Source organism: Nuphar pumila, chromosome 2 (genome assembly GCF_984573655.1).
Source record: "Nuphar pumila chromosome 2, dmNupPumi1.hap1.1, whole genome shotgun sequence".
Taxonomy (NCBI): Eukaryota; Viridiplantae; Streptophyta; class Magnoliopsida; order Nymphaeales; family Nymphaeaceae; genus Nuphar; species Nuphar pumila.
Window position 1 is genome coordinate 120,705,678 of NC_143250.1, and position 13,296 is coordinate 120,718,973.

The window sequence follows — 13,296 nt, forward strand, 5'->3', positions numbered from 1 at the left end:
AAAAAGAAATGGAAAAAATAAAAAATAAAAATTACATTTGTTCAAAAAAGAAAAAATAGTTGTTTTCTAAAACAACTGTGAAATTACAAAAATACCCCTATCGGGTATTTATGTAATAAACAGAATTTATATATATATATGTATATGTATATATATATATATAATAGTTACATTTTAACAGTTGGCATACCCCGAACCCGACCTGTTTAATAAACGGGTTACGCGGGTCGACCCGTTTATTAAACGGGTTGGCTTAAGCCCAACCCGAACCCGCCTAAGAGGCGGGTTGGCAGGTCGTGTCAGAAATTGCCACCCCTAACTGTAACTCCCTTTGCTTAACATGTAAAAATAAGCAAAAAAGATTTTGTGAACTGCCCAACATCTTGGGTTTATTAAAAGTTCTCTAGTTTGTCTATATTGAACCTTAATACTTGAAGTATTAGAATCCTGGAAAAGGATGTGGGCAGGTTCAAGATTTGTCATTATATTAGGACCACATTTTTCAAAAGAAGTATTCAGGGGCTATCACTACATATAAGCATTTGAGGAAAGGTAAGGATGGTTTGTTGATCTTAGGAATTGATATGGGCAGGATGGAATATTGCGAAGTTTTGTAAGATGAAATTAAAAAATATAAGATAGAAGATTAATTCCTTGAAAGTAGGGAGGCAACAGGTCAGTCAGACCCCTGATAGAAATGGGTGGGTCTGGACCAAGAACTGACTAGAGGTGTTGGTGCTGGGCCCAGACCTACGTTCTACTGAACCTACCATAGGAAAAAACATAATCGGGTCTCAATTAGGGTTAGATATGGTCTGTATATTAATCAGACACGATGGGTCCAACCCAAATTCTTAATTGGACCTCCTTCTCTCACACCAAACCTAGATCCTATTGGACCTGTTACAGGTCAGGATCTGATCATACCCAACCCATTGACACCCCTACTTGAAAGGATATAATGGGGAAAAAATCAAGGGAATCATTTATGAACGAAAGAAATTATTTGAAAGGTTATGTGTAACGACCCCAACTCCTACCTTTGAAAATGCGGAATATTTTTTTTTTCTAAGAGTTGCGGAAAACTTCCCAGAGACCTGGGGTCCCTACAGTTCCAATTTCAGTTGGATAACCACATACCACAAAGCAACTTACATTTATCAATCATAACCAATCCACTGAACTCTTTTATTAATGAATCAAAAGAGTAATATGTTCCATGTCAAAAGTGAAATATCAATTTGCAGGAAAATCAGAAGAACTAAAAGAAAATTAACAGTAGAGCCACTCTGTCCGTAAGTGAAGTCGTCTGAAACAATTGTGACCCTCGTATCCCTCAGAAGCTAGTCGACTTCACTGCTCACCTGTGCCTGGGAAAAACCAATAAAATAAGAGGGTCAGAAATCCGAAGAATTCTGCGTACAGGTTTCCCTAATGAATCAAATAAGAAAAAGAGCATAAATAAGATCCATGTAATATTTTGAGGAATACGATTAAAATCAATTACTAAGTCAATTAATCATTCATGCATAATTAAACATTTAACAAGAGGGAACACGAAATATGCAACATTGATTACAACTTAATCAATAAGGCAATTAAATGCAAAAGAGCTCAACACCATACAATGATCAACATAAACAACCAAGTGAACAGGTAAACATGCATGAACTAATGCATAACAAGAATATGCATGATTTATGTGCAATGCATGAACCATTTATTATCTTCCATTTCAGTTTTCCTCTTTCCATATGCATGTCCTATTAAATGTACACATTCTTATATTCCTCTTTTTAATTATAATGGCCCGCGGATACACCAAACGGGTACAAACCCCGAGGTCAAGTAGGGTTCCCGGGGTAGCTTCACACACAATTTGTATCTTATTACCGGGTTCCAAACTCATCCCTCGACCGATATCAGGAAACAGCACCATCAATCGGAACCTTGGAAAACAGCATCCAAGGTCGGGAACACCAGGGAAAACAACATCCACTGGTGCCACTTTCTTAGTATACCAAAACAAACTCACAGCTGTGACTAACACACCACTCCCGGGTAAAGTGGTGGACTCTCCCTAAAACCGTGGCCAGGAGAAGAACCTCAATATCGGGTTCAGGGGCAACAAAACGCACACGGAGTTTTTGTATCCTCACGGTTTCCCCTAAACCGCAATATCCAAGATTCCCATACTAAAGCAGGGACATCAAGGAAAAAGTGAATTACACTGTTCTTTATTTTCTTTTATCTGGTTATTAATTCATTTCTTTTACATTTGCAAATTTACATGCAGAATTAATAACATAAGCTTGCACATCAGCATGCTAAGCTTTTCACGGGACCACCACCCATAGAACAGTGCGGTAAAACAACAATATCACATTTGATTTGTTGTAATGCATCAAAATAATTAAAACGGAGAACAACTAGTTCTCAAGGCCACCCAGCCCCTGATGATCCAATTTGATCATCACAGTATTCATAAGCATAAATCATCAATCACATGCCACTATGCGTTCTTTTCACATGCTTTTCAATGCGCATTCATGTATGCAAGTTGTGCATGAATCAATAATTTCATAAGCATAAGCATAAATTTCACACCCCCACCTTAAATGCATGTTTTCATGACATGCACATACTCATGTCAAATGCAAGAGTTCATTCATGAATTGTTCCAATTAAAACATACGAGTACTTATGCCAATACACATAAGCATAGCAATAAAAAAATCAAGATTTGCACATGCCCACAAGATGTGTAACATTACATTTGAAATTTGATCACACATAGTTATTCAAGGCGAATTCCAATTCTAACGTGCACATATCCGAAGCATTCATAACAGGAAAAATCTGGGAATTTAGTGCACTAAACTGAACTTTCAGCAACATATGACAACATATTTAATGTATACAAATCTTAAGATTAGATCCACATGATCCCGTACATTATCCACATCAAAAATTCCTTTGAAATGTGTAACCAGTATGAATCTATATTCATCACATGAAAAAAAGAAATTCCGATCCACGTCCCTACACAAGGTAACAGTGCACTATCTGGTCTTACCAGACAATGAAACAAGAGGTTACATTTCCAGTTTGTTTTAACACTATGATCAGATCATGCTTAACCACAATAAAGTATGGCGGCAAAACAAACTTTGGTACAGAGATTTCTAATAACATTGATATGGTCTAAACAAACAGTTTGCATGAGAAATCTAGGAAAAATTGTACGATAACTAAAGTAACTATTTGGCATTTAATTTCACCAAGCACAACACTCAAAAGATTACTTTATGCCTTAAATTAGTTTACAAGTGAAAAAGTTTGTATTTCCTTTCACAAATATGATAAAGGAATTATGAATACAAATTTCCTCAAATAACAAGCATGTAAAGATAATCGTACAAGTGATAAGCCCTTTATTCACCTTATAATATGTTTATAATTCATCTTGGGCAGTCATAAACAAACTTTCAGTTTTAGATATTTTCGAAAAATAAATACATGTGAAACAAGTTTAAGTTTGTATACAGTGAGTTTTTTTTTTTTTTCAAGTATTTGGTATTCCTATATATGCTTTCTCAAATTAATGTTAACACAGTTCTAGGTAATAGAATTTTGTTTGGAGTAGAAACGACCTACACAGAAAATTACATTCTTGACATGCATTGAAAAACACACAGTTAAGGGAATCAGGAATTTAGGAAACACACCACATGTATCTAAAAAGAATCGAACAAGTGGCCCAGTCAAAACTGGGTCTAGCACACAGCCCGACTCACTCAACCGACCCAGTGGTTGGGTCTAGGACACAGCCCAGCCGACTTAATACCTGGGCCCTATTCCTAAAAATTTATCGACTCTTTTTTTTTTCTATTATTGCTGACAGCATACCAAAATCAAAAAGAAATTTGCAGAACAGCAGGTATGCTCGCATAACTCAAACATACTCAGGTTTATAAAGTTCCTACCTTACGTTCGCCTATATTTTTGGCTTTATTTCCAGATTTACAAGCATTAAGAATCCCTAATATGGGTTTTTTTTTTTTTCCATAAGGATCAGAACTACTAGACTGCACATACATAAGAAAGTGGATCAACCTTCTGTTCTAATGTAAAAACACCACTACACGAGTATTATTCCGCAATAGCATATAAAAAAAAACATGAATACACATGGATTTCATCCATGGATCCTAGAATAAACGCTCGGATTTACTTACCCACATGCTTCCACCCTAAAATATTTCATGGAAATCGAATCCATGTTCGTTTTCCTCACTTAACCCAAAAGGAAAAACCCGTACCTTTTGAAATCGATGTTTGGGGTTGTTGCCGTGAGAGAAAGAGCTACTCCACCGCCCTCGACTGCTCCGGTGTCGTGGTGGTTGCACGCAAGGGAAAAGACAACAAAAGGAGCTGCCGTAGCTTGCGGTGGCTGCAGCCTTCCGGCGATCTTCCACCCTCCGACGCACGCACACAGATCGAAAGAGAGAGGGACGAGGGGAGAGAGAAAGAGAGAGACGCGGGAAGAGAGAAACGAGGGAGAGACCCCCTCGTCACTCCCATTTATCGACTGATCCCCCCCTTCCATGCCGAGATGGGTGGGGATCAGTTATGCCAGCCGAGCCCCCCCCTTCCTATCTGGAAATTGCAGGAATCGTGCCCTAGGCACGATTCTTGCTCTTTCCCCCTTTTAAAATAAAAGCAGCCCTATATAGGGTTTTAAAAACCCTATCGGGTTACGGATCCGGATCGGGTCCGACCCGGGTCCAAGAGCTTTCTTGTTTTTTTTTTTTTAAATTAAATTAACCTACCTGCTACAGAGGACATGACTTGGGTCCGAACCCGGGACCCGGTGCATGTTCACCTGATTACTAGGGTCCACAATGTTGGACCCGCAACCCATTGCAAAGTGGATCCATAGGTTGGGTCCAAATGGATCCAGCTATGGATCCCTTGCATAATCTTATAAATCTTTTTATTGATTTATTAAATTATACACATATATATATTAAATATGATATAATCTACATATGGATCCTTTATGGATCTTGGATCCGAAACTGGATCTAGGCCCAATTTGCTTAATTTGAAATATTTTCTAATAAAAATCTTGGGTTTTACATTATGTGAGGGGAATGTGGTGGTGGGAGGTCTTGCTTGAAATGGTTTCATGAGAAGAAAGGTCATGTAGGAACATGATGATGTCTAGCTTCTGTAGAGGCTGTTTGTAACGCCCCAAAATCTTGGACTTGAAACCTTTCATGAAAAAGGTTGAAAGCTTTGAAATTGGTTATTTATCAGAGTTTAAAATAGGAGTTCAACGGAAAATCAAGTTTGGAATAGCAAGTCTCTGGACCTTGGGCGCACTTCCCTTTACAAACCGATTTGCAACTCAAATACATATTTATTAAAATGAAAAGAAGAACGAAGTTTTGGTAATACAGTTTTAATAATTCAAAGTTTTAATCAAAAGAGAAGCTTTCAAAGAAGCTCTATATTATATTTACCAAAATATCCTCAGGAACGTAACGTTAGGGATAGGGTCTCGCCTTGAATGCATCACGTCATCGTGCTCTCGCAAGCTGTATCAACCTGTTCACCACCTGCCCATGAAATGGGTCAGTTTCGCGAGAAACTAGTAGGTGTGCAAAAGATAAGAAAGAACAAATATTGCAATAAGTGAGATAATTGTTAAACTAAACAAGATAAACAAAACTAGCAGAGCTAACCCTGACAAGTACTGCAAGCAAAACTTGAATAAGCAAGTAGCTAAATACGAGAGCAGTAAAGACCATAGTGCTAAACAAGCAACTATAGCAGTCCAACTTATTCTAAAGCGGAAGAGTAACTAACTCTATCCAACAGTCAAACAAAGCAACTGAATAAGACAAGCATTCATAACAATGCTCGCAATACATACAATTACCATTAAATGGTTCAGTCCATCGGCAAATAACTACATTAATCATAAGGTACAAGCCATTGCATCACAAGCAATTTATAAGCTACACATGATAAGCAATCATACGGCAGCAGTTATATCACAATATGTAAGCAGCTTATAAGACAAGCGGCTACATCAGACCTAGTTGCAACCAGTTCGTAGATTACGAGCTGTATGCAATCACATCAATCATAAGAGACGCAAACCTACATGTGCTACATTATAATAAGCATCAAGCAGTTCGACCAAGGGGTAAAGCAAGTCACATGCTAATATGTAGCAACTAGCATAATGCTATTATTATAAGCATTTAACTAGTATGAGAAGCTAGTTATTACTTAGCAAAGAACTGCGTAAACAGTTTAACCAACTAGAGTAACGCCTCGACAGGCATGCATAACTCAACGAGTAGCATACTGAACTACCGAGCCAGCAAGCAGTCAATTCACGTCACAACACACATATCTCTTAATCATGTGCGTAACTTATATCTTGTTCTCGTTATTAGCTGGCTATTGTGGGTACGCACAAAGCACAAAACATAAAAACAGTCGAGATCGATTCAGGGGTCCATTATGCTATGTATTTTATGCTACCCCGAATGACTGACTGAGTCCTCTCTTAAGGGAACGGCCAGTGACCAAGAGAGTAAGTCTCCAAAGCCCTATGGATGCATCCAAACTTCTGCATAAGTCATCTTTGTAACATTTCTCCTAACCTTCGATGACTGGGGAAGTCGGGTCTTTTGCCCATGTCTGCCATTAATGGTCTGTCCATCGAAGTTTGTACCATCCATCCTCTCTCTTGATGAACCATGTCGAACGGGCATGACGGGGGTTTCTTAACTGTCGTCCCATTCTACATGTTCTTGTCTTTCGACCCACTCGAGCATCTTGCCTGTGAAGGCGCATAATTATCATTATGTGAATTATACGCGTCATTGCGCATTCGAGGCAACCACACACCTCTCATCCTACTCACTGCAATACGCAACGTAGCTGTTCAAAAGTACAACCACGATGAGAGGGGTAAGGCTTTCTCACAGAAAATCCCTCAACACATCTGTTTTATAGAAGTCCACAGTGAACTCATTCAAGTTCCAACTTATCATGCTCGGGTCTTTTAGACAGTTACAAGCATCTTGCCTATTAGGCGAATATCAACATTACAAGATTACCTTAAAGTGTCAATACACGTTTCGAGGTTTCGCAGTCCAAACATATCGTACATGACTAAGAGTACGACTACAAGGGGAGGAGCATGGATTTCTCAAAAGAAATCCGTCAACAATCATCTCGCGAAAGAAGGAAGTGCGCCAACTAATTTAGTTTGACCAGAAAGCCTAGAAACTAGGTCTCGCATCAGAGATGGTGTAGCGTTCATCTAGCGATGGCACAGGTTTCTCAATAAAAGTCTCGCCCAACTCATGCACATGCTCCTAAACAGGGTTATCCGAATTGTATCGGATATGCGAACCAAAGTTGTAACACACTTCTCTCAAATACATCGATTTGAGAGATTCAATCGCTACCTCGCAAAAAGGCTTTCGAAATCTGCTTTACAAAGCTATACATTTTTGAAAATAGGTTTGCACCTAAAACCATCATTTTTGGAGAATCAAAGTGCATAAGTGTGCGTCGTGACTTTTAAAACAAATAAGCGAAACGATATACACTATACACTCGAAGTTGTACTCAGGGAGTGCAAGCTGACAAGAGGCAAACCCGTGCACATTATAGTGTAATGGCAAATCGAGGGGCAAGACTCGATGTGCGAACCTGCACCTCGAGCGTAAAACGCACAAGCCACACTCGAGGTATGAAATCATACCTCGACCATTGAAGCATACAAGCAAACAAATACGTAAGCAACTCACGAGGTATGAAATCATACCCTAACTAGGCAAGTACAAAAGGTGGCTCACGAGGCACGAAGTCATATCTCGATTAAACGATAAGCGTAAGCAAGTAAAGGAGCACACGACAGAGATAAGATCACAAGCAAGAGTAAAGCATATGTGCAAAGTGCGACAACAACGTAAGGACAAAACATATGCAAAAAGTGAGTGTGAAAGCAAACCTGAGTACGTAAAGCATAACGGCAACAAGAAAGTAACGTACGAAAAGCACAAGCAAGAAGTAAAGCCTTGGCACATAAAGCGCGGGGCAATCATACTATGAAAAGCCAGAAAAGAAACGAACAAGAACATAACGAAGGACGAGGATTGCATCCTGGAGTTAAAAAGGCAAACACATACAAGTAAATGCCATGGCGCAAAGCACGGGGAAACAAGAAACAAAAAGACAGAAAGAAAAGTGTGGGAACGTAAAGAAGGACCAGGATTGTGAAACCGCATCCTAGAAGTATTGCAGGAACTAAAAAGACTAATTAAAAAGCCTGGGCATATATAGCGCGACTACAACGAAAAAATAAAGTGCAAGAAAAGTAAAGAGGACAAGGATCGCGAAATCGCGTGCTTGAGTTAAAAGACATACATATATATTTTATGCGTATACATATATCATCGTCATCTTTCATTTTTAATTATCTTTCCTTATTTTAGCATTTATCCGTTCATTGTCCTTTTACGCAAGAATCCTCTACCTTGAGGGGTTGTTGGTCCAGCATACGCCTGCGGCGTAGGTAAGCACGAGCTCGAGCCAAGGAGGGCGAGCAGGATCCACCGTTCAACCTGCGATGCTGAAAAGGTTAGTATGTCATAATATAAACGAGAAGCGGGTCCAGTAAGACCTGCAGTGGTACTGGACCTCAAATACGAGGGTACGCAAGGAGCTCAGCTCCCTACCGAAGAGCAACAGTGGCAGCAAGGCAGGGAGCCCTGCTGCCTGCTGGAACAACAAAGACCCATGTCAGGGCCTTGCTTAAAGCAGACTGCAACAATGACATACGGTGGCAGAGGCAGGGAGCAATGCTCCCTGCATGCCCAAACAACAAGAAGGGGGTAGGGGCCTGCCCCCAGCCAGGCGGGCAGTGACAGAGACAGGGAGGCTTGCTCCCTGCCTGCGAGAGCAGAGTAGGCAGGGGAGGGAGCAAAGGCTCCCTGACGAACCTTCCACAACAAGACAAGGGGGACACCCCCCGTCAGAACACAAATCAGAATAGGGGGCGCAACCCCCTGCTGGAAACAAGACAGGGGGGGGGGGAAGCCCCCTGTCGGAAAACAAACAAGATGCAGGGGGCTTCGCCCCTTGCTCGAAAACAGGTAGAAGGCAGGGAGGGCTTCACCCCCTACTAGAAACCAAAGGAGGCAGGGGGAGCTTCGCCCCCTGCCGAAAGACAAAACGAAGGCAGGATGGGAGAAGGGCAGAACCCCCTGTCGAAAAAACCAAAAAGAGGCAGGGGCAGAGCCCCTGCCGAAAAATGAGCCGACACAGGGAGCTCTGCCCCCTGTCGGCGATAGGAAGGAAAAAGAAAGGGAGGCAGGAGGTCGGCGACCTCCTACCGACGTCTCCAACAAAAACAACGAGAGAGGGAGTTACCTCGGAAGACGGCAACAATGGGAGAGGGTAACGGGGTCGTTGAGACTCGTAGGGAGTTGTCGGGCCGGGGTGGTTGCCGACGACGACAATCGTTGCCGGGGCCTGCCGAAACACCAGGTGGAAGACTGCGACGAAGGTGGAAGGTCGGCGTGAGGATATCGGCAACACTTTCGTCGGAGGCCATGGTCGCTGGAGACGATGACTGCCGAGAAATCTCAAAGGAAAAAAGGGGAACGGGAAACAGTGAGGACAAAGAAGGAGAGGCGAGATTGGAGACTCCGGCGTCGGGGGCTCTGGCGCAACCGACAGTCAGACGGGAGGAGAGAGTGAGAGAGGTAGAGAAGGGGACGTCGACGAAGTCGCCGATGGCTAGAAGGTCATCGGTGACTTCGATCGCCGACGACAACAAGGAGAAAGAGAAGGGCGACGATCGGAGGGGTTGACGACAAAACCAAGGAGGATGGCGGCTGGAGGTCGTCACACGGTCGTCGGTCGCAGCAGAGAAGAGGGGAGGAGACGGAGCAGAGGAGAGAGAGAGTGGCAAGGGGTTTTACCCCTTGCCCGACTGAGCCTGTATCTTTTTAAAGATGCAGTCTCTCGAATGTTCGAGAGACCGGGTCCAAGGTCGGGCTCGGATTCGGGTTGGGCTTGGATCCGGGTCCGACACGACAGTCCAATCGCGACATGTGTCCGACACATGCCCGACACGGTTTTTTTTTTAAGTGGACTTTACACTGTTATTCGTGGGTGAAACTGCATAAGTATTCTTTTTGAATTTAGTTCACCTAAGCAATCAATTCCATGCATTTGAGAGTACCCTTTTCTATCAAACATACATTGAAACTTTCCACCTCTTCATTTGGCTTAAATTCTATGGTCTCCATGTCTTGTGTATTTTTAAGGGCCTTCAACTTATCTGCCATAGTTTGTCAATGTCTCCACCATGATTTAGGTACTTTGCAGTAACTAAGGAAATTTTAATTCTAAGAAATTCATAAGGTCCTTTTTCTAAAAAAAAATTGTTTCTATCTTTATACTCCTTTTTCCAGTACTTTTAGATAGATGGCACTGTTATTCTTATCTGAAGTATGTGTTTTTCTTTTGTGATTGCTTTACTCCTGCTCTATTGCTGAGATGAATCTCGTTATTTCTACTGCAGGAAGGATTTGCTTTTGCTCATTGTACGACTTGCAAAGCTCCTTATCACTTGAGAGTGCATGTACCTGCAGATAGGAAGTGGCGAACCTTGAAGTTTCGTTTCTTTGTAACTAGAGACATTTTATTTATCTTTGTTGCTGTTCAGCTTGTAAGTTGTCATTGGTTTATAGTGTTTTATTGTGAATTTATTAATAATGACATTTTAATTTCGGTAGAGAATGATTAGCTGCCATTTACAAAGTGTCTTTTCATGTTATTTATTTTACATAAAACATCCATGTGAAAGTTACATTTGGATTTGATTAGTGTAAACTTCAACAAATGAATGAACATGTTCTTTTCTCCTTTCTTACATTGCTCGTAACCATGAAAATGACCCCATTATGCATTCAAACAGAAATAGGTTCTGAATTTAGGTATGCCGGAAACACATTGTGAACTGTTATCGTATCATAAACATATTGTAAATTTTTAATAAAAAAATAAAAATCTAAAAAAAAAAAAGTAAACATTCTAAAAAAAATCACATCACATCAAATAATGATGAATTGCATAAAATCACATATAAAGCATTTATGTTTCTATAAGCTGCATAAGACAACATCAAACATCAACTATCTCACAATAACAATGCAAAATATTAAATATCTTGCAATTAAGAATATGTCATAAGACTCGTACTTTCATAAATAGTTGCACTCGATTTTCAATCGGTTTTCACTCATTACTTGAGTGCCTCATTGCTATGATGGATCATCTGATGCCATCTTTATTGGAGGAGTGTGGAGCCTGATTTCTACCTTGATATAAATCTTTAATTTTCGTGGATCCTACTTCGCGGTAAGTTGGCGGAGGGTTGCAGGGGGACAACACCCCCCGAGGCAACTTGTTTTTAGAGTAGCTTTGCAATTTTACTCATAATAAAGATTTTTTTACTTTAATCCATTTTCTTGAGTGAAAAAATGGTGGAAATGCATTTTTTATCTTAACCCACTTTTTTGGATGAAAAAACAGTGGAAATGCACTTCTAATGACCTCTAGACAAATGAAGAAGTTGACCCTCAAAAGGTATTTAAAACCAAAATGAAAAAAAAATAATTGTTGGCCTTTTTAAATTGCGTTGAAGGTGTATCATACGGTACGCTATGTATCATACAATACAGGAGTGTATTGTATTATACACTCAATACAAATACAATACATACTTGTACCGTGATACGAGTATGTATCATGTCATAAACCCTAAAAGTATGATACGGCACAATACAGTCAACCTTGATTCAAATACATTTCGATTGGCATTTGGACTACAATTTGGAATTCTTGGGTTCCATGCTATTTTGTGACATGGTATCAGAGCAAGGCAGTTTGGTCTTGGCATCTTGTTCGTGTTTGTGCTTCAAAAGAAATATTTGAATTGATGTACGTCTTGGACTAAAGACTCTCGTATTCCAGTATGTATTTTTCTTTGGATTCTCTACATTAAACTTTTATGGTATATATTTAAACATGTATTTGTAATATTGTGGCTATTTATTCAAAATGAATATGTTTTCAAACTAATTAAAATTAGAATTTATGAAAATTAGTGTCTTTTGACATGTTTTTGCATAAACATGTTTACTTAAAGTATTCATTTTGATTCTGAACATATATTTTTTGAAAAATATCGTAATGAAAATTATATTTTGCAAAAATATATAGTTTCTTAAAATCTTAAATACTATGCTTACATGTTTTCTCATGTTGTTTACAAAAAAACCAATTTTTGTTATATGTATTATGTTTATCGTAATTGGTGACTTTATGCACATGTCAAAGCATGTTCTTTAAATTTTATGTGGTGCTTTTATTGAGATGTGCTATTTAAGAAGTTGGTCCCATTTAATTTGGAGGAGAGGTCAATCTTTGCATCCTTGTCGGCCATTGAGGAGAAATTGAAGAATAAAGGTAGGAATCTCAAAAAACACTCAAATCGAGAGAGTAGCCCCAATAGTGCTTCCAATACCTAGTGGCTCTGATACCATGTAATGAAACACTTGGCAAAGAACACTGTCAAAAAACGATTATAAGAGATACACAAGCATACAAGTAAGAGGCCACTAATGGGCAAAATACAATAGGCCACAAAGTAACAAGTGACAAACACACAATATGAGAGAGAACACTTCAAAATATAAATGAACTTTCTTATTGAAAAGGCTCTCAAAAGCCTTACTTTATAGTGGGGCAAGACCCCCTATATATACAACAAGAGGGAGCAAAAAGGGGCTCCCATAGAGTCGTTGTGAGCCCCTCCAACGGTCACATTTGTGACCGTTGGAGAGGATCCCCAATGACTCTATGTGGGCCCTTATTCCAACAAAAAAAAAGATAAAAATATAAATAATAAAGATACAAAAGGGAAGTTCCTAATGAACATGCGTATTTACAAGTAAAAAGACAAAATTGCCCCTAGTGGACATTACAAAAGTCATATATATATATATATGAAATCCATATATTTTAACAGTATCTTAGTGTCCAATCAGATGAGTGATGAATCTGTGCAGAATTCCTTCATTGTAGTTTTGGTGCTCTCTAAGGGATCCTCCTACATAGTGCAATGTGTATGATTATGAGATTACAATTCTAGATCTTTATCCGAATCCTGTCTCTCTACTTCTGATAAGT

General features: G+C 39.7%; 1 protein-coding gene across 1 annotated transcript in view; it reads left to right on the forward strand.

The window, feature by feature from the left end:
• LOC149846946 (uncharacterized) overlaps nucleotides 1-13,296 on the forward strand; it is a 34,815-nt gene that overhangs the window by 11,079 nt on the left and 10,440 nt on the right. The window contains exon 3 of the mRNA XM_089996680.1: nucleotides 10,625-10,771. Within this exon, the coding sequence (XP_089852806.1) occupies nucleotides 10,625-10,771 (147 nt within the window). The remainder of the gene's footprint in view (nucleotides 1-10,624; nucleotides 10,772-13,296) is intronic.